Source organism: Aythya fuligula, chromosome Z (assembly GCF_009819795.1).
Source record: "Aythya fuligula isolate bAytFul2 chromosome Z, bAytFul2.pri, whole genome shotgun sequence".
In the NCBI taxonomy this organism is placed as follows: Eukaryota; Metazoa; Chordata; class Aves; order Anseriformes; family Anatidae; genus Aythya; species Aythya fuligula.
Window position 1 is genome coordinate 34,157,927 of NC_045593.1, and position 22,781 is coordinate 34,180,707.

Here is a 22,781-nt window from a genome sequence, read left to right on the forward strand (position 1 = left end):
ACACACTTTCATGTCATTAACATTGATCTGTAAAGTTAGACATATTTTTTTTTTTTTTAAAAAAAAGAGTACCAACTTTGCTTCTGCTCTTATTTGGTATTCAGCAGAGATATACACATAGATAACATTCCTAACTGTAAAGTAATGCAGACCATGCCTTCTCCATCCCAGTGCCCCTGAGATACTACTCTCCAGCCAATAAAGTCATGTGATGAGAGAAATGACTGGTGGAAGTTGAACAAATTTAACAATAAACATCTTGTACAGTAAGTTACACAAACCGTGCATAAATACTATTATACATACCTTACTGCCCTTCTGGTACTTCCTAAGAACCAATTTTGGACTGTTGTGTTCTTAAAAAATTATAATAATCAAAATTATATTATGTATTCTATTTGTTTTAATTCTTGTTGAATAAGTATAGCTATTTTTCCCTATGCATACCAAGCTTAAAACTTAACAAAAGCTGTTTCTACTGAGGAAATTATTTTTCTTGTTTTTGAAAGACTTAAAATTTCTTTTTTAGCAAGTAGCAATTATCCTTCCAGCTAGCTAAACAATGACAACCTTCAATAACACCTACTACAGCACTCTGAATTTCAATAACAAAGAATTTTAGGGTAAAGAATTCATTTACTTATTGTTAATGAAAATATCTATTACAGGAGGATACATATTAAATTCCCATTTTAACAATATTGCTTTTGTATTAACAGAAAAAATAATCAACACTAAAAACTTATTTTTCCAATAAATTTTAATCTTTCAGCTGTCTAAAATGTGTACTTACTAGCCAATTCCATAGCTACTACGGATACATATATGATTTCACATAGAACCATAGAATCATTTAGATTGGAACATAAAAACCTTCAATTGCATTGTATTTATATGGACATCAGTACTTACACACGTATTTGAAATGAGCATTTATAAATATAGTATAAATCTGTGATGAAATTGCTATACTCTGTTTTTTTTTCTGCTTCTTCTACATGACAAAAAAACAACAGCTAATATCTGTAAAGTGCCAATATGGAAACCAAGCAGATATCATCTAAACCCACATTGACTATTTGAGTAAAATAAAAGCTATTTGAGAGAAAAAAAAAAAAAAAAAAAAAAAAAAGTGCGGGTGGGGAGAGAAAGAATACTTCAAGGGAGCTACAATGCTAAAAATCTGCTCCAATTTCAGTAACATCATCACTTTTTACAGGAAATATATCTACATTGAACAGGATGAGAAATGCCAATTTTGGAGAAGCATTCTGCTCTTACTGAATGTCAAGGGCCTCACATATTCTTTAGCCACCATATATTTTCTAGAAAGAAAACAGACAAACAAAGCTGTAACAGTCATCATCTTCACTCGATTCATGTTTAACACCCAAATCCATATTACGGAGGTTGCAGTATCATTAACTGAATGTTCATTCCATGAATGAGACTTTGTGCAGGCAGGCATAGTTTAAAAACAGTGTGCCTTCTGCCAGAAGTGGCATACGAGTGACAGGGTATTTTTAAACAACGGAAATGAAAAGGAAGGTGGCAAAAAAAAGACAGTTTTTGCTTCTTGTGGGCTTTGAAGTTTTTTCTTGTTACTAGGAATTCCACAATCCTGCAACTGGCCCTTAAAATCTCATCACATAACCTCAGAAAGGCAAACAAAATACACACAGACAAATTACCATATTCAGCTTTCCTTCAGAAATTGCTACATCACAGGTCATGCACTGATCCTTTTATCTGAAATATAGGCAGGGTCTCATGCCTCAGTACTGTAGAGACACAAAACCACCACTCTCTCCTCTCAGATACTCAGAAAAGACTCAGTGTGCATGTTAACAGTAACTTTCTTAGTTAGCCTGATAAACACAACAGATGGGATGAACACATCTGTTTCTTTCCCACATATACCACTACAAGGAACAAAGGCAAAACACTGGTAATCATGCAAGAAATTGTTAAAGGCTTCTTATTAGGGATATACCTGAAATGCACTTTGTAGAATACGTCTAGAAAAAACAACAGGAAAAAGAAAATGAAAAATTCTTTGCAATGCATAAATGTTATCTACTTGTAGGCCCCAAAGCATACGACACAATACTACTGTTCCTTACTTCCCTGAAAACAGGCTTTGCAGCAAATGCGGGAATGACCTATATCATTGAGGTTCTGAGGGGACAAAGCTAATGCTGAGAGCTGTAGCTGGGAGTTGTAGAGGAGTCATAGCTAGTCTGAGGAGTAACACTACAGAGTATAATCATCAGCAAGGGAATAACGGTAGCAGCTGGTTTTCTTTGGAAAATGACTAGTAAATGAGCAATGTCAGGTGATGCAGGAAAGAGGCAGCTTCTGTGTGGTGGCTGGCACAGAGAAGAACTGTCTGATGGACGGCTGCAATGATATAGAAATAAGTGCTCCTGGAGAGTAAAAGGGTAAGTGGACAGAGAAATGCTGAAGAAACAGCATGCTATGTCTCAAGAAAATATTACACGGACTCTGCTATTCCTGAAGTATCACTGCATAATTATAAGCAAGTCAAAGGGTAAATCAACCCAGACGTATGACCTTAATAACTTCTAATCCCAAGCCCAGATCCCAGAAGACCTCAAGCATGTAGCACCTTGCACTGTGGACTGACAGCATTTAACGCCTCCCACAGTATAAGATAAAAAAAAATAACACTACTACATATGAAAATGTTGAATTCTGAGAACATAAGCATGAAAGACATTTGAACAGCTGTAAAAAGAAAATGAAGTCTAAAGTAAAAGTTTAGCAAAAGTTAAGTGTATTTATTATATATTAACTTATATATTGCTTACCTGCTTCTCTGGTGTCGAGATAGGTATTGGAGTACCTGGTGGGACTGCTGGTGGAGGTGGCTCCTCAACAGGACCTCTTGCAATTACCAGTTTCACTCGATTTCCACACTGCCTTAGAACTTGCGCCACCTGCTCACTGCTCATTCCAGCCAAGTCAGTATCACCAATTTTCAAGATGTGGTCTCCACTACACAGTCTCCCATGCTGGAAGAAGAGTAATAATGAAAAAAATTAGTAAAATCCTGCAACTTCTTCCATAAATCATACAAATAGAAAATGACTACATGGTTTTAGTTACTTTTAATATATATGAAGTAGGTGACTTTTTTTGAATGCCACATCAATACCCTGACAGTATGGAGAAGACAAATATGTTGCCTAAGAGCATATTACTTTTACTAAAAATTTCCCCAGAAATATCCTGGACATCATTTTTTCAAGGAAAGTCACTGGGATGTGAAAAAAATACACATAGTTATGGTTACTACCTACTAATATTTAACAGCTGTATGTAGTTTAGAGAATTTCAGGTTTCATTTCCAAACACAGCTTAAAAATGTACACTCAGATTTATGCTTGTTTAAAAAATGGCCCACAAGATTAACCATAACTTCAAAATAAAATACATTTCTCTCTTAGCGTGATTCACGTAGTTATATCACCTTACACTCATATCTATTTAGGTTTACTCTCCTATTTATTTTACCAATAGAAAAGCTTCACAGAAATTTAGCCCACAGGAAAAGCATTAATGTCTGGAAAATTAATCTATCTGCTCATGGACAGGTTTGAAATGGCCTGTGATGACCAATTTCACTTCTGAGCCCTTCAGGCATGAACAAAGGCAGTCTCACGGGCTGTGTCAAGAAGCAGACACATGAGCCCAGATGCCTGTTTCAACCTCAAGTAAGTGAAGCTGATGCATCATTCTTTCTAACAGTTGTAGTGGGTTTACGTGGCAAGGTTTTGGTAGCAGGGGGCCATAGGGGTGGTTTCTGTGAGAAGGATCTAGAAGCTGCCCCATGTTTGGGAAGGGCCCCACTGCTGACCGAGCCAATAAGCAATGTTGTTTTGCGCCTCTGTGAGAGCATATTTAAGACAGGGAAAAAACGCTGCGCCACACAGCAGCTGGGAGAGTGAGAGGAGTGAGGAACAGCCTTGCAGGCGCCAAGGTCAGTGAAGAAGGAGGGGGAGAGGTGCTCCAGGCGCCGGAGCAGAAGTCCCCTGCAGCCTGTGGTGAGGACCATGGTGAAGCAGGATGTCCCCCTGCAGCCCATGGAGTACCATGGTGGAACAGGGTTCCACGCTGCAGCCCGTGGAGGAGACCACGCAGGAGCAGGTGGACCTGGCAGGAGCTGCTGCCCATAGGGGACCCAGGTTGGAGCAGTTTGCTCCTGAGAGATGGACCCCATGGTACGGACCCATATCTGGAGCAGTTCTGAAAGAGCTGCTGCCTGTGGGAAGCCCACGCCGGATCAGTTCATCAAGGACTGCATCCTGTGGGTGGGACCCCACAGCACAGGGGACGAGAGTGACTGAGAAGGAGCAGCAGAGAAGAAGTGCTGTAGACTGACCATAACTCCCATTCCCCCATTCCTCTGCACCGCTCGGGGGGAGGAGGTGGAAGAGGGTGGAAGAGGTGGGGGAAGGTTTTTGGTTTCTTTCCTTTGTTTCTCACTTCTCTAGCTTGTTAGTAATAAGCAATAAATCTTACTGTCTCCCTATGCCGAGTTTGTTTTGCCCATTACAATAATTACTGCATGATCTCCTTGTCCTTATCTCAACCATTGAGCCCTTTTCACATATTTTCTCCCTGTTCCTCTTTGAGGAGGAGGAGTGAGAGAGCGGCTGTGGCTGAGGAGTGAGAGAGCGGCTGAGCTCAGCTGCCCACTCGAGCGGAACCACCACAACTGTATGGGCAGAGGAGGTAAACAGACTAGTCCCTCCTTAGATCACAACAAGTATATTCATGAAAGAATTAGGAGTCTAAAGGCATCGGCACCACACAGATATAACGTAACAGTTTGGAAAAAGTCATTTGGAGCCTAACCCGACTGGTACAATAAAATGCACTCCACTAAACACTACGTTACTGAGGATAGATTTCATTACTTGCTCTCTCATTTTTATATTTAGAGGAAAAAAGCTAGCATTATTCAGCATGAATATAAAAGTAAAGTTTAACTTCACACTATACAGAATGGTAAACAGAAGGTTAAGTTGAATTTACCTGATCAGCTACCCCTCCTGGGAGGATGGTTTTAACAATCACTCCAGTTGACTTTCCTCCAACAATCCCAAATCCCAAACCTGAGCCATCATTCACCAACTCAATGGTCTCCACGTGCTGCCAGTGAACCTCAAAGGAATAAACATTACATTTGCATGTGATTAAAATAAGTACGTATGTATTAAAATAAAAGTATTTTCTCTTCTTTCTTGGGCGAGTTTTTAAATAAAGACAGGTAGACTACAGGCAGGTATGTGGGACCTTTTCAACTGTTATTATTACATGTAAGATTACATAATATTTAGTAATAAATTGCTCATCTCTAACAGCTGTACCTCCTCTTGAAAGAATCAGATGTGTGTAGAGAAGAAAGCAGAATAGAACAAAATAGAACAGTTGGAAGAGACGTTCAAAGATCATCTAGTCCAACTGCCAGACCACTTCAGGGCCAACCAGAGGTTAAAACACATTAATGAGGGTATTATCCAAATGCCTCTTGAACAACAACAGGCTTGGGGCATCAACCATCTTTCGATGAAGCCTATTCCAATGTTTGACCACCCTCACAGTGAAGATTTTATTCATAATGTCCAGTCTGAAACTTCCCTGGAGCAGCTTTGTGCCATTCCCACATACTCTGACATCAGTTAAGTGTGTTTAGCCTTTCAACCTGATTGCTGAAAGAATGTATGCAACAACCTATGATTGTCCACCTCCATGACTCATTTCAGTCAGTAAGAAAAATACCACTTCTGGGAAATCTTGCAGAAATGTAAAATAAAATCTTCAGATGTGTACATGTTCACGCTGGCAATTATAACAAAGCACAGCAGAAAGCATAAACCCCATTCAGAGGTTGAGACTGAAAGCAGCATTAGACATTGTGAGCTATACATTAGCAGAAGTGTAATGAACAACAGTTTCTGCGTTGTCTGATGTCAACAGCATTGGAATGAAATAACTTTGACTATAGGCTTCATTTTTGTGGCAGACATAACTGCTCTAAAAGAAAGACAAATAGTAGTTCATATGGTACAGTACTGAGCGGATGAGTAGAGTTTTCATGATATTGTTTAGTGTAAGAACAAATCACATCATAAACTCGTCTAAAATTTAAAACCACAGTTGGTACTCCACCAGGCAGGACCTCAAAAATAAGTCACTAGTTTGGAGTAAATCAAGGTGCTGCAAATTTAAAGCCCTGTAGTATTTGTTTGGGTATCCACAGTCTTAACATAAACCAAGGACAATAAAGCAATGCCCTAAGGAAAAAGAATGCCTTAAGATAAGCTGCTTTCCACCAGCAACTGAAAGCTTAATGAACAAGACAAATAGAAAAGATATGCATAAGAAAAAACAGAAGGACCTAGGACAGGTTTAAAAGGAACATTTTTTTCGAGAGGCAGATGCTGTTCAGAAAATACAGAGGTAGTGACATACAGAAAATAAGTATGTAACAGGAAAATTGCAAGAATGTAGGCCTTTTCTATGTGCTGACAGGGAAGGTTAAGCTCATCAGCAACATCTCCGTAAAAATGATTTCAGAATTACTATTTTCTTATGTCACCAAATGTTTTACGTTAATGGATAAAATGAACACTAAAATGGTTTCTTTTTTCCAGGCTGATCATTCCATATACCGCCAACTTTAGACCACCCTGAAGAAGAGACAGATAACTGAACAATGAAACACACAGGAACCAAAGATAGGTTGTATAACCCCAGGGGAAGCAAAAACATATCAGCCATTACATGAGGAAGACACCAGGAAGAGAAAAGCGTGCGTAATATTACCATGCTTCTGAGCTAACTTCTCTTCAACTAGATGTGCAAAAGCTTTCAAAAGAAAGAAAATGTAGCAGAACTGCTTTCTATAGGTCCTATAGTGCATACCCAGGCATGGCATTTGGATGGCTCCCTGTTGCTTTATGTGAGAGTAACTGCTAAAAAGACAACTGAGGAGTAAACAGAGAAGCACCCTTTCAGCTGGTAGTGCAAATCAGACTGTAATTCCTCAAAAATGTCTGCACACACAAGCAGAAGTAAAGAAAGAAAAAGATCCTGTTTACTACTAACTCAAAATTGAGCTTTACAATGTAAGACAAAAAGGTTCTATTTGCACTGGTGGACAGAGTTTGGTGATGGGAAGAATGAATATGGCCAACATCGAGATACAAGCAGCAAGGCTTAATATTTTCTACTCTTTGTATGGGACAAAGTGAAACAAATATGTGGAAGAAAAATCTCTAGAACTGTGAAGGAAATATACATACAAGTTACAAAAAGTGTCTCAATACAGAAAGCACATACATGCCCAAAACGGAATAAACATACGTTTGGGGTATACTCACCGGGTTGGAATGGGCTGAAACTGTGCTAGCAGCAGAAGGAGACCGGGAAACTACAGGACTTATGAGCTGAGGGAAACTGCCTCTGGCCACGACTAGCTGGACGTTATCTTTTGCTTTCTGTAGGATGCTGATAGCCTGTTGATGTGTAATTGTCTGATCAAGGGCTTGTCCATTAATAGCAAGGATTTGATCTGCTTCCTTCAGCTTTCCATCTCTGTCACATATGTATAAACAGGGAAGGGGGATGACAAAAACAAAAAAATCAAGAGAGTGTTGCCAGAGAAATTACAGTATTTTGACAATTTTCCAATACTTTTAATATCCTGCTCTGTATTCACCCACTTTTTAATCTTTCCCTGCAGTTTTGCTGAAAGGAGCTGATGTGGCACCCTGATGATTGCTTCCTTTGAAGCTAATCCTACTGCCACTCTCCCCTGGCTGCTACCCCCTAGCTAGCCTTCTTCTCCGTGTACCCCCATCTGAGACTAAGCACATTAGGCCTCAGTCATTCCCAACCATAACCAACCATAGCCTGGGAACTTATGTTTATTCTTGACTTTGAGTCTCTTGCTTAACAGACCAAGTGCTTTATTTTGTTCAGTGCGCCCATTCTGAATATTTATTGAACTGAAGAATGGAACACATTTCCATCAAGATGTTATGGAAACTAATTTTGCTTTGCACAACCCCCCCCGCCCCCTCCTTTTGGGGGGGGTGGGGGTAAGCTGAGAGAGAAACAGAAAGAAAATGATACAAAAGATCCCTTTTAAATGAGAAAAAAAAATAAGGTTTGAATAAATTACAGAATAATACTTCACTTCCTGACAAAGGAAACACTGCTGTAGAATTACATACTGAGCCTTTCCCCAGACCTACTTCAAAGGAACTGTATGAAGCCTAAACAGACAAGTTATCCTCTACCTTTTCCACCCTTCTATTACTTCCACAACAAACCAGCAAGAACTCTGAAGTCATGCCTTTAGTATCCCGAAGTGGCAGTGCTTTACAAAGCAAACAGCAGCAACAAAAATAAGGCTCCCTATTATATCAGCTTCTACACCTGTAGTGTAGAAGCCAAGGTACTCAGTATCTTTCAGGAAAAACACTATTTTGCCTTAACCAATAATATTTTACTTGTGAACTTGAACTGTTTTTCAGAGTGCTTTGGAAGATTTATTATTGCTGGGCCCTTTCTGATATATGAGTCCTGTAACAGTTGTTGAATAGTTCTCTTCTTGCCAGCAAGTCAGGCAGGACTTGATTCACTGAAGATAGGTCTCAACTCCTTGGAATATGAGGAGCAAAAGTCACTTGGAAGGGAGTGGGGGGCTAAGGGGAAATGAGGAGAAGGGAAAAGAGGGATTTAGGCAATTTAAAAAAATACTGTAATGACATATAGCAGCAAAATGATCCAGCCATCCCCCATGACATGCAGAGTACACCACGAAGCACCTCTAACCAGGATCCCAATCAGCAAATCTGAACGGAGTGATATACCCCACTGAGTCTGCCATGAACCAGTATCGCTGCCATTCACCAATGAGTTTGATCACTAGGAATCAGTGGAATCAGGACTAAAGTCTAAACCATACTGTCAACAAGCTATTGTTATCACCGAGTTTCTGATAACACCAAGTACTTCTTTTTAATAGTCCACAGACTTCAGGTCAAGCCTCGCTTGAGTTAAAAGATAGATTTCTTACACGTGTATAACAGAGCCCTACTCCACAACCAACCCTTTTAATTGCAATGGATTTCTTAGGATAAAGTTATTTTTTCAGTGTAATCAAGGATGCCAACACCTGTATTTTAGTTTTTAAAGCCGTGACATAGAACTGTAGCCTCTCTTTTTTCCCTGTTGAAAGGGAGAGACTACAAGAAAACCACAAAGAAATTACTTCTGAGTAAAATTCAAGCACAAATCATACAGCACTCTATTCCAAAATTATAAAAGCTGCTCTCATGAGTTATTTTAAACCTGGTAGGACACATGGCATATAATAAAAGCAAAGAACACTCTTGTACGACAAATACAATAGCAATAACACCACTAAATCACAGCGTCATGTTAACATTTGGTACAGAAAAATATTCCAGTAGTATTCTTACCGATGTGCCACACTTCCCTCCTGGATTTCTTGCACAAATATTCCCAGTTCTCCCCTGTTTTCACTCTTGAGTCCCACAACACTGAAGCCCAGACCACCACTTACAGGTTTAATTAGCTCAATTGTCTCAACAAGACGACCCTGTTTGGCAGAAGAAAAGTGGATGAATATTAAAAATGTCAAAAAGCAGCTTTAATGAGTGTGGTAAACAGCTTGGTAAATAAGTTTCCAACTTTATTTCTAGAGCTGTGCAAGGCTACACAAGCTGATAACTGAAATATAGTTCTTCAGTGCTCCTTTCTAGCTATCATATAGAAAGCTAGCAATTACAAAAGATTTGAGAGACAAAGGTTCCTTAGATCAGAAGAGGAAAACCAGAAAAAAATCAGCTAAATGAGTGCAGGATCATTAGTGACAAGACTAAGATACAAAGGTCTACAAAGTTGGCCTGTACCCTCTGAAATTTTGATGCCAAAAAGAAATGAGGATGAATTTCAAAAAGAGGAAAAAGTAGAACTGTGCAAAAGTGTTTCCAGAAGAACAGCTGAGGACTTCCTATAGCAAGCTCTATTAAAGGTTAATTAGAAAAATGCTAAAATACATGCCTGTCTATTCTCAGCCCCAGCCACTGAAGGGACTCAAACACTACTTTTGTCTACCACAGAAAAGTAGTAAGATTACAGAACAATGCACAGTAAGCCCAAAAATGAATTTTTTGTCTTATTTCCAATGAAGCAGCACACCTAGGCTTCATAAATGATGTAGACAAAAACATGCTTTGACAAAGCATCTTCTGCATGCACACATCAGTCCTGCAATGAGCCCAGAAAGATAATGGCATGCAGATCTATGAGTGTCACACTGCTCAACTAAAGACAGTATCAGCAGCAACAACATCAAGGATAGTTTTCCAATCCTGCTTTCTCATTACTAGTTGTTCCTCACATGAAGAGATTATCTTATTTTTTTACAGCAAGTATGCTATTGTTTGCCACATTTGAGGGTCAACAGAAGACATGTTTACCTGGGACATATTTCTGACCAGCTGCTCAAAGTCATCGCTAGAGGATTTCCCATTAATCTGAGGAGTGATGGATCTCATTGATGCTTCTAGCACGTTAGCTGGGCTGCCGTTCTGCTGAGCCAACAAACATGACTCATTATGTGGTAAGGACCCCGCATTCACACCATGGTGGAGAAGCTGGGGCAATTCACCAGTGGAATGTATGGAAGGAGTGATATTTACCTGAAAGAGATTGATAACAACACAGATTTATTCACACACCAGAGATACTCCTGCTTACCACAAAGCACAATGAATAGGTGCTAGCTTGTTAAAAATATTTAAAATCACAATTTGCAATTTTAGAACAACAATTTAAAAAGATAAATTATCCTTAGTATTTATAGTTGACAAGTTGTGAATTATGAGCTAAAACATGAAATAAATTTATGAAAATAATCTAAAATTATTTTGCACACTCTCCCTAAAATTCTTTTGTTCACATCAGCATAGCAGCTTGAATAACTCAAATCACTGTAGTGGTAAACAAGTCTGAACAAGCTTTTTCTATACTGCCAGGTTTTTAAAAATCAAATTGTTCAATTATTTTACAAGGAAGAAAAGTATGCGCATTTTGATAAAAAAAAAAAAAAAAAAAAAAAAAGAAAAAAGAAAGAAACCTCACCTACTATGCAGGAAACAATGGTCCAAATAAAATTTATGCCAGTCAGGTTTTCTGCACTGTTATACACTGAGGCTGCCACTGTGACACCCTACATGAGCTACAATTATATACAAAATTACTGAGCAACTCTAAAATCACCAGGCCGATCTGAAAGCTGCAGTTGTACCTTTACACAGACAGCTGTGACAATACCTTTCTCTTAGAGAAGAAAAGAAAATAAGAGAAGTCCCCATCTTGCCCAGACAGAGTAAATTACCCACTTTCAAGCAGGTCTTGGCTGACCAATCTAATGCATGGCTGGGGGTGGGAGAATGGAGACATCACTTCACACAAATGAATGTACAATGCTCAGGAGAAGCAGCCCTCAGCTGCCTCTTATCCCACTCGCCTGATGGTTGTCCGTCAGCATGCACTTTTTTACTCCAGACCCATCTGTGTCACACTTGCCTGGCATGCTGACCTCTACTCAGGACCACAATACCCTGTCCTCAAATACTTTTAATAGTTTCACAGTGCAAAAATTGCAGCAGTCTCTACCACAACAGACATTGTTTCCCCTTCTTCAAAGCCTTATTTTTATATATCAAGCATCAACAAAATTTCCTTAATCTGGGAACTTATTCTAAAATGGCTACTGTGCCAGCCAGTCTTAACTATTTAAACAGGCTACCCCTTTCAAATTTATCTTATCATTCTCCTAACAGCCCAGACACAACAAAAAAAAAGTCAGTACCGTTCTCCATCACACAATTCCTTCTCATCCAAGTGCTTTAGGAAAATATAATAGAACAAATGTCATTTGCTGAATACCCTATCCGTCTGGAAAGTTCAACAAGTTACAGAAGAATTAATACAAGGCAGCACTAGAAAGAAAAGCCCTCAATAACACTTAGCCTGCTCTGCCATAACAAAATGGGAAAGAAGAAAAACATGATGTTTATCACAAGCATTAATCAGTCATGGATACATGTTCATTTTCTAAATCACTCTGCTCATAGCATAAAATAGCACTTAACTGCCCTTCCTGCTGAAGGTTATCATTCTCAGAACTTGCTTGGTGAAAGGAGTCACAAAAGAACTCCGGCAAAGCCAGCAAGGTTAGCCTAGACAAGGAACAGCACAGTATGACCAAAACCAACTGCCACATACAGTGGTGAGAATTCATAAAACCGCTTTGATGCAACCTTTGGAGTGATAACCTCAAACTAAGTAGGCAAGGCTCAGCAGTTGTGAGTGGTAATGACTCCAGCCAACGTGATTAAACTTGGAGAAAAAAATGTATTAAATGCTTTACATTTCATTTAGCACCTTTCTCAACACAACACTATTTCATCTTGGGACCCTTTTAATATGGCATGAACTTAAGTTTCATCAGTCAGGATGGCAGGAAGGGGAAGGGTCACTGGCTTTATCATTAGTCCTAAGAAACCCTAGCGTCTGTGAAAACTGCCTTTGAATGGTGTGCATAGTCATAAGACAAAAGAACAAAAAGAAATAAAATTATAATTATGCTAGGAGCAAAATTTGAGACTATAAATAAAGCTAGAACCCCTCTGCTTTAGAACAGGAAGAGCCATGCAGGCTAAAACAAACGAACAAAAAGGGTAAGAAATAGAATATTATGGCATAGGAGCTTGCTGAAGCTGAGGAACTGCTGCCGTGCCCACCTCACTGTCTGAAACCCTACCCTTCTTCATTAATTTCACTTTGAATCTCTCCATATTATCATATGATATGTGAACTATTATCATCAAGAGAATCCCAGCCTGTGAAACCTCTCACCATATAGAGCAGCATTGTCCTCCCTGTAGCAGGAACACTCCTTTACACACACAAATATAGGAAGCAATATAAAACTCTGGAAAAATCATGCCGTGCACAAAAAAAAATGAGATCAAGCAAAGCACAGTACTCCTAAGGCATGGCACTTTTACAATGGTATGAATAATGTAAATAACATTTATATCTTGGTATTGTCTTGCTCAAACACAGAATAAAGCACTTATTTTTCTGTATGCAAAAACAGCAAATAGAAAAATGGAGCTACATCTCAAAAATAAAAGGCTATTGAGTACAACACATTCCCTTTACTGTGAATTGTATAATATATGTTTTCTATGAATCTAGAGTTCTTCTCATGCATTGAGCATCCAGTACAGCACAGCCATCAGTATATAGAGGAGCTCTGTGCACATCCTGCAGAAAGTTCTGTGAACATTCTGATAGAACTGCATAGCAAAGTATTGCTTTAGGAAGGTCATTTCACTGTTGGCAATGCTCAAACAACAGACCACAACGGACACATTAACTTCCACCTGACCGTATTACTAGTATCACCATTTTCTTCTCTAGATAAGTTTGAAGTTCTTAAATGTGTGTTTTTCATTAAAATATGGCATTTTCCTTCGGAAATTATTTTTTCCTCTTTGTTAGAAAACTCTCACATCTACTTGCTAGAAAAAAATGTAGCAACAGGCCACAGATTCATGTTTTAGCATCACATTGTATGTTTTCACAGACCAAATCCTGTTCAAACTGAAAATACGGACCTACCTTGTCAGCCTGGTACCTTGTCCTTTCTGTACATTTCTGTGAGCTACGTGGTACACTGCTGCAAAGGTGTGGGAACCGACTGAACCCCTGTATTCATTCTGCCTTCCAAACTAGTGTTGAGATGGAAATTGTTCAGGATTTTCTAAGACATTTTTCCATAAATGCTTATTAACTCTATTACTTTAAAGACACTGGATAGTCTTTATTTGCATGACGGTTAATGTATCACTGAAAAGAAGAGCTGCACACTATATAAAACATGGAAAGTTAAAAAGCACATCCAATTAATATCAGTTTAAATAAAGCTTTGAAAAAGTTCATCTCAAACCTTCAGTAATACCTAGAAATAATACCTACATTAAAGAATACCTACAATGCAGTATCAAACACTACCTCTTCTCTAACAATTGATAGTAACACTTCATTTTAATCATTTTCTTTTTAAATAAACAGTTACATGTTCAATAGAGGATGTGCTTAACATGGGAAACCTACCTCACATAACGTGGCTTCTGCTTCTGGCTTGTGATGAGAAGTCTAAGAAAATCTACCAAACTGTTAACAGAATGAAGTTCTGCATACATGTGTGTGTAAAAAACCTTGTATTTAATAATTTGTCTACCCTTCTCTCCTGAAACACACCCACGCACACTTTAAAATAATTTCTATTTGAAAATGACATTTACAATGTCCCTAAAGATAGAATATTAGAATCCCCACACAAACTAAGAACAGGAACATCATGATTCCTTGGTTTTCCTCTCTTCACTCCACCTCTTCAAATACAAGCTTACAGCATGTAAAAAATCAGGAGAACTGGTGTATGTCATTGTTAATCACAGAAGTATATGTCATTTCTGGGGGTGCAATAAGTCACAAGTAGAAATCTTAGGAAGATGATGGTCTTGTCGTTTCAAGAAATAGTTTCCATAGCATATGAGTTGTAATACTTTGCAATAATAAAATAATAATAAAATCACTATACTATACTACTTCCGTATTGAGAAGTTCCTTTATAGCAATGTGTTTATTTAAGTAATGTATGAAAGAACGTTGCTTTGTTTTATAATTTGGCTTATGGTAATTGTCCTTGATTGGCCTCTTTCTTACTTTACACAACATCAACAATATATGGACATAATTTGGCATAAGAGGAAAAGAAAATTCACAAATACCATTGAGCATGATAAAACCTACACTACAGTTGCGCAGATAGATGCTAAATGCATTCAGACAGCACTTATATTTGGTTGTTCAAAATGTCTTTGATAAAAAAAAAAAAGTAATGTCTGTGAGCATATCAGCATTTAAAGCAATGCAATAATCACTGCTAGGTCTCAGCTGTCAAAAGAACAAATTCCTGGTGTTTCTACTTTTTAAAGTCCCCAGCCTCAGAGACCGCATGCAACATAAGGCAGTATTTCAACCAGTATGAAAGTGTGCTGTGTAGCAAATGTGGCAGTAGGAGCAACAGTGGTAACAGAAGTGGTGAAGCACAAGTCAGCCGCACAGTAGGCCTGCATGGGAGGTCACAGGCAAGGATCAGCTGCCAGGCTCCATGCAGGAGCCTCCCTGCCCGCTCCAAATTCCTCTCCAAAAGAGAAGGCAGCACACACAAAAACACTGTGAGGGCAGCACCGAAATCTCCTCCAAGTCTCCTCTGGAACAAGCAGCAGCTATTCATAAGGCACCCTGCTCCCTGGTAATGCTTCAAAGCAATTCTGGTAAATGCTCCTTCACCTCCCTGAGAAAGGGCTCCGTCCTCGGGAGGTACAGAGCAGATACCAAATTAGCTTTTCATACGAGTGTATGAACTACTTTGTTTCAAATAACAGAACAAATGGCGCAGTTGTAGGAAGGAGCTCAGAATAATAACTAGAAGTCCTTGTATGCTGTGCAAATCACAGCGCTAAGCGACCATTCACAGGCACTATGAAAGATGCAGTTTCTCCATCTTGCTCATTTCCTAAATTTGTCTTGCAGTGCTGGGCACCCAGCTATCACATGCAAATTAGTAGGTGGCTGCACTGCAGGCAGAATTCTTCCTTTACTGAATTATTGTGTATAAAAAACTATGACTGAGCTCACAAAGAAAAAAAAATCTTTTTAGAGGAATGTAGCCTAGCCAAGGAAAGGATTTTTTGTTCTGGTAAAACACTGAGCTGAGTGAAGGAGGGAGGTGGAAGAGAGGCAGAGTAGATAAGTGAGAGGCAGAAAGGAATAGAATAGAGTTAGAGGTGCCATAGAAGGGCTGCCAGTGCTGTCTGGGTGTTTTCTTTAATAAATTTTATATGCTAAAGAAAACATTCTTAAGAGATTCTTAACTGGAAAGTTCAAAACATCACAGTCACAGTTTTTCTTTTCTGTCACTCCTTTATCTGCAAACAAGATTGCTCTTCACAATCAGAAAGCAAGCATTCACCACGGAATAAGGATACTAAGAGGGAGAAAGAAAAAAAAAGTGTTTGCTTCAGCACTCCTCAACTCAAGGGACTGGTGAAGTCAGGATAACAATTCTCAACAAAACATTGCTTCAGTGTTCCTAGACTCAAGTTCTTAACTCTGCAATGACAGATCTGCAGCGTAAACAAAAACTGTTCGCTTATCTAAGAAAAAAACAACCTTTAGAGCACCTATCAATAGGCACCAAAGCTTCATATTTGCTGACTTCGGGACTGTGCCTCATCAATATCCATCTGAAGCAACATACTGTTCATTCCGCACAACTCCACTAAACACAAATGCAAACTCAAGAGGTTCTCGTTAAGCACACAACAACAATAGAAGAGGATCAGTTTCAATTAATATGCAGAAGCTTTAAGAAAACGGGACAGCAAATCTGAAACACCTGCTTGCATGTTGACACTCTTTTTCAGATCTCTGGGTGCTCAAGCGATCACTTTTCTGTCAAAAAAAAAAAAAACAAAAAAACAAACCAAACCAAACCAAAACAAAACACGGGAAGCTTAATATTTTAGACCATAAAAAGGTGAGAATACTCACAGGAATGCATAAAGTACTTGTATGCTAAAACTGTGTATTTACATCTTAAATCTTGATAGAACATGACTGATGTTTACAAGATTTGCCAGGACATTTTCAAGACTCACTACACAAACAGAAGATGGTCTCACAATCAACCCTGCACCTTCCAGATACCATGCCACATGACAGAAATATATCCAACCCTCAGAAATTTTTATGTGGCCACTACAGGCCCACAAGTACGTCTCACTTAATGATCTACCTCTACTGGGATTCTTGCAACAAATCAGTTTAATTTAGAAAGTAAATTGCCATCATTGCTCCTATGCTCCCATCCTCTCCTCCAAGCCAATACTTCACTGACAGATGCCCTTCTCCTGAGAACTTTGCAGTAGTCTTCTAACTCTTCAAAAACTCATCAACTAATTAGAAACACATTAACAATTTAACAGACTGTCACACTTTACCTTGAGAAGACAGAGACCACGTTTCAACTTCAGGACAGCTTATTGTGCAGGATCAAGAGAATTTAACGATCTTAGGCTGCAATGGGTAGACTGCTACAACTAGCTCAGCACCACTTGACAAGTTTCAAAGATAGCTCTGACTGCAAGTGCTTGGGAAACAATGTGTCTCCATCCTCTGTCTGGCAGGGCTCAGCCAAAAAGCCTGGTCAATACTCACCTGCCTTGAAGTTTTCACCAACTACTAATTTAAGAGTTCCAAGATCACAGTGCCTTTCCAGCCATCAAAATAAATAAATAAATAAATAAAACTATAGGGCGGCCTTGAACAAATTTGGGGCTTTGAAAATGCCACGAAATCAAGAAATTTAATTTTCTAACTTGACTGCCTATTACACTTATTCTTCCCCTTGTTTCAATATTATTTATAAACATTTAAATAAAGCAAAGAGGAAACAGACTATTTCAAGTTATACTGCAGGGAAGAAATGATTACGTAGAGAAAATATTGGATAATTTCTTTGAGGTCACCCAAATCCACACATGGGAACTCACATTTGCATGTGCAGGCATTCATATAAGTGCATATTAAAAAAATCACATACATGTACAAGTGGTTCCCCTGTCAGCTAGATTGGATACTACGTATATATTGCGCTACATGCACAGAACACTGAAGCTACTGCACAGATAGACCTGCAAGGCTGGGGCTGCTGGTGAAACTATTACTTGATTTAAAAAAAAAAAATGCTCATCTGAAATAACCTATGGACTATCAGTTGCATCTCACTTAGATGACTGTATTTAGAAACAGAAGCAACCTTCAACTTCAAAACTAATGACTAGAAGTAAAAATTTCATCTGCCTTTTAAGCAAATTCCCTCTAATGTTTCAGGCACACCTTATTTTTGGACTGTATGTTTCCACTGTCATCACCACATAAGTATCCATGTATTTTTGTGTACCACTTTCCAAATAACAGAGTGAACAAATCATCAGAGCAGCATTCCTTCTATATTTTTTTAATCACTCCAATATTATCAAATCAGCACGTACCAAAAATGCAAATTTCAAAAAACACTGTCACACATGGCACAATAGGCACCACTCTAACGTAGTTCTTGATTATGTAAAATAGCATCAAGATGATCTACAAGAAACAGCAAAGGGCCAGACTCTGCCCTTCTACCATGCAGTTGTATTAGCCTCAGGAAGACAAGGACTCTTCACCAGCTACAGCCTGGCCAGAGACCAGATGCAGCTACATATTGATGATATGGTCAAAACACAGGGGCTGCTTACTCCTACTTCAGCATTTCTGCATACTAGTCACACAATCACCCATCTTGCAGAATTCAACAGGAAAAACTATTTGCAGAGCTAGATATGTAGTTTAGTTACTGAACTACATTTTATATTTAAGTTTTTATTTCCATGTCATCAGAGCAAGATGACAATAATAAATTTAATAAAAATAAGATGCCCCTTTTCTCTTCCTCACCAAAGGAAGGCATAAAAGTCATACTTTTACTTAAACTCCTGAGCAAGGAGAAAGGAGGCAGAAACTCTCACTTTTTCTTAATCTCTTACTCCAATGTCAAGAAAAATATATCTTCATCGCTTTATGAAGCCAACATTTCCACAGCTTCACTTATATATTCTCATTTTAGCAGGTTAAGATATAAGGAATCAATAGAAGGTTCATAGGAAAGAAAAAAAAAAAAAAGTGAGACCACAAACAAAACATACTGCTTCCTTTTGAAGGACAGACAGAAAGCTGTACATTAACTTACTACCCAGTACCACTATTTCCCTACAGTGCACATCGTATCTTACAAGTACGTACGTAAAAAGTGCGTGTATACACTACGGGCCACGATAAAACCCAGAAAAGTCACTTGGTATATCCTCCTCGATTCTCTGAAGCTTTGGATCAGACCTTTAATTTAATAATTTCACTACAAAACATGCAAAGAGATACACTTATTTTTGCACCTTCAATTTTTCTCTTATGTCTGGGTGGTTGCTTTTCCTACCTGATCTCTCAGCTGTTGAACAGAAGTCTGAAGGTTGAGAATTTGATTAAAAAGAGGACTCTGCAGCACCGATTTTAATAAGCTCAGTTTTTCCTCATTTGCAATGTCACCTCGATCGCGTAGCTTTGCCTGTAAGCGCTCTACGGCCTGGAGAGCCCGATGCGTATCTGTAGAGATAATTCACTCCAAGTCAGTGTAAATTTAGGAACAGAGACATAGGAAGCACACAATGGATTTTAATAAATCCCTCTTCTGTTCAAACTACAGAGGACTTCAGTGGTTCAGTTCTGAACACAAAAAACATCCCAAACACGTCTTAATGAATCAGGAAGTCAGAGGCAGAGCACAAGACAGAGAGCAAAGAAAATTACACTTCTTTCCACTATAAACTGGGTTGCAAAAGTGAAAGAGCCTTCATTAAAATTCATTTACAAGAACTGTAGCAACTGTACGTAAGTGTACATAAGTGTACAGGCAACTGTAAATAAGAAGTGACACAAATATCTCTAAAAGGAAACATTTGTCTTTTCCATATGAACTTCTAAAATTCTACTACAGACTAAAACAAAACAAGTTGAAAAAGATAAATACACTAAACAAATGATGTGTTTTCCTATGGTAAAAAAATTATGTATGTATAATTATATGGGCAAGTTGTTTTTTTTTTTTTTTTTTTGTTTGTTTGTTTTTTACAAAACCTACCTCGGCTGTATAGAATATATGGAGTATATACCAACATCCTACATCTATTAAGCACACTTAATTTAGCTAAAAAAATACAGTGATACAAATAAAAAGATTACCAATTGTTTCCAACATTTTTTCAGCTTCTCAGCTTCTACTCCAATATGGTAAGTGGTAGCAAATACAGTATTTTCCTGCAAAATATCAGACAAGGAAAACTGTCACATTTATAGACTATTAAGTACTGAGTTCTGAACAAGAAGAAAAAAGTTTGACTTCTGAAAGCAATATACAACCTCCCAAAATAACAACCCACAAAAACTACATCTCCTTGAATAATTAGAATAACCTCATAGGTGACCACATTCTGAGTTACTTTACAGCTTAAAACCTTCCTGAAAATTGCTTTTAGGAATATACTTTGTAATATTTTTACATTTCCATATCAAAGGCTCTGTCTGTATACAGCTCCACAACATCTCCTGAATTGCTCTAATCAGAAGCTATGAATCACAGCTGTCACTGACACTTTACAGCATTTCATTGCTTTCCTTTTCAGTGATTCATAAAAGCATTACCCCTGGGTTCAGTTTTCAAGCCCTATGTTGACAATTTCAGTTGCATGAGTTGCAGCTTACCTTTTAAAGTCACCTTTAAAAAGAAAAGTCACTGAAGCCATGACATGTTAATGCTATCCAGGCCTGTCACACTACAACCTCCACTATTAACATACACTGGTATTAAAAGTTATATATGAATGACGGCCAATTTTTGCAAACATAAGTTTCCAGGCAGGAAGCTCTGTCCTGGGAAGAATAAATTTCTGAAACTGGTCTGGTTTTGGGGCGTTGGTGGGTTTTCGTTAGGGTTTTTGTTAGGGTTTTTGCTTTGTTTTGTTTTTTAATAGCATGTCTGATGTTGTTCAGAAATTTGTAATGTTGGATTAGTGCTAGAGTCCCTCCATGCATCCACAACAATGATGGAGATGGGTAACTAAAGGGAAGTGAGGAGTTCAAACTTCATTGCAGATACATGAAATCAGCTGTGCCTTTCTTCATATTATCCTCCAAAACAGTACCTTTGTTTTCTTGAGAATAGGAAAGCAGTTTAAGACAACATCCCAATTTCAGTCTGGTGAGCAAATCACCACACAGAGAACAGTGATCAGTAAACACTCAGGAAAAGTGACTTTTTCTTCGTACATAAAAAGGAAAATCAAGAAAGGGTGATACTGACAGATCTCTGGGGGTGAGAGCCTAACTAAAATTCAAGAGTATAAATAGAACTTGTAGAAGCTGAGCAGGATAAGCATGAGTCAATCCTCACAATAACAGCGAGAAAAAAGTTTTCAACATGGATTCAGTTAGAAGGATCACAAACCAAGACAAATATTTTGACAAGCACGTATCATTTGCAGTTTGTACAGAAAACTCAATTCAAGTGGATTTAGAATGTTTTCAGGTTCCCTTGCCAAGACTTCCCTAGTTTCAATATGCCTGAAACTTCATATCAGTTTATTTGTGTCTGAATTTACTAATACATTGCCAGAGAAACACTGATCATCATTTTTAGGACAATACACTACTTAGAGAGAGGCACGAAATTCAAGCCTTCATGAATGTTTTCTCACTTAACAAGGTAATCCCAGCACATGACTACCAGATCTGAAAACAAAACCAAAGAATATCTTACGTTTTCACCTTGTAACCCTTCAAAATCAAGACAAAAAAAAAAATGTCTATTTCACATGGGATAAGGCTATTTAAAAATCAAGAAAGAAGCTGGATTCCCCAAACTTTAAGCACTGATAGCTTTTACTTCAAAATTAAAAAAACAACTATCGCATCCTCTATTCAGAGCCCCTATTTACAAACAGAGCCATTTATGTCCTGTTTATGTCCTCCTCTCAGTGGCACTGCCAACTAAAGCAGATTTTCCCTGTTTCACCATTCCAGCTCTTTCTGTACAACTGCTCAAGCAGCTGTGTTGTGGATGCAGAGAACTGCATCAAAAAAAAAAAAAAAAAGAAATTACTTCTGTCACATCTGTCCCATGACCCTTTTATTATGCTACTGCATGCACATGCACACTGCTATAATACCTTTAACTCTAACCTTTTGATGAACTAATCATGAAAATTACAAGTTTACTGTTCTGCTTTAGGTCCCTTAGAATCTCAGGAAGAGAAGCAGCTGTAAAGAGCAAACATCTTTTGAGGCTGCAGGATCTTGCTTTACATTATGTTTCAACTTGCCTAAAATATCATTCTTAGTGTGCTGTGAAAAGCATGTTTTACAGGCGACAGAATGGACAAGGTCACCACTGTGTTTGTGCAATCCTAGAATAATGATCTCTGATGATTTGTAATGGAAGCTTTCTAAAAATGGACACTTATTAACAGAAGTCACTTAAACAGACTCTAGAGATAGAGATGATCCTATTTAATCTGCAATGAAAAAAAGTGCTTAGCTCTGCTAAGGCACTCATGATATACTTTATATTTACCTCATGCACTAGAGGTAGGAATACTGCTCCAGAGCTACTTGAGTGTCAGCAAATCATTATTTTTTTTTAAACTCACCCTTTATTTTATTTCTCCTTAATTATCCTTATTGCGTGTTTATATTGGCAGAAATTGCCTCCTCAGCTGACCCGCTTAATGCCTTTGTTGACTGCAGCACCAAAAGGGATCGAGACTGAAACTGCCGTCAGGATGTTTTCCTTCAGGACACTTCCTCTGACGCAGAAGCAAGGCACTGAGGCGCACCAGTATTTCTGTGTCTCACAGTCCAAGATGACCCCTCTTTGCTCTGTGCACACTCGTAAATGGCGAAAAACCATGTGACCATGA

At 38.3% G+C, this 22,781-nt stretch overlaps 1 protein-coding gene across 16 annotated transcripts in view; it reads right to left on the reverse strand.

Moving 5' to 3' along the window:
• Positions 1-22,781, reverse strand: part of MPDZ (multiple PDZ domain crumbs cell polarity complex component) — a 114,599-nt gene that overhangs the window by 86,302 nt on the left and 5,516 nt on the right. For 14 of the 16 annotated variants that reach the window (XM_032206237.1, XM_032206244.1, XM_032206233.1 and 11 more), the window contains exons 2-8: positions 20,050-20,124; positions 19,247-19,413; positions 10,545-10,766; positions 9,522-9,661; positions 7,413-7,626; positions 5,062-5,190; positions 2,832-3,035 (exon numbers count right to left, since the gene is read on the reverse strand). In XM_032206237.1, the coding sequence (XP_032062128.1) occupies positions 2,832-3,035; positions 5,062-5,190; positions 7,413-7,626; positions 9,522-9,661; positions 10,545-10,766; positions 19,247-19,413; positions 20,050-20,065 (1,092 nt within the window). In that variant the 5' untranslated portion in view covers positions 20,066-20,124. The remainder of the gene's footprint in view (positions 1-2,831; positions 3,036-5,061; positions 5,191-7,412; positions 7,627-9,521; positions 9,662-10,544; positions 10,767-19,246; positions 19,414-20,049; positions 20,125-22,781) is intronic. The other 2 variants (XM_032206236.1, XM_032206235.1) reach the window with 2 other exon arrangements.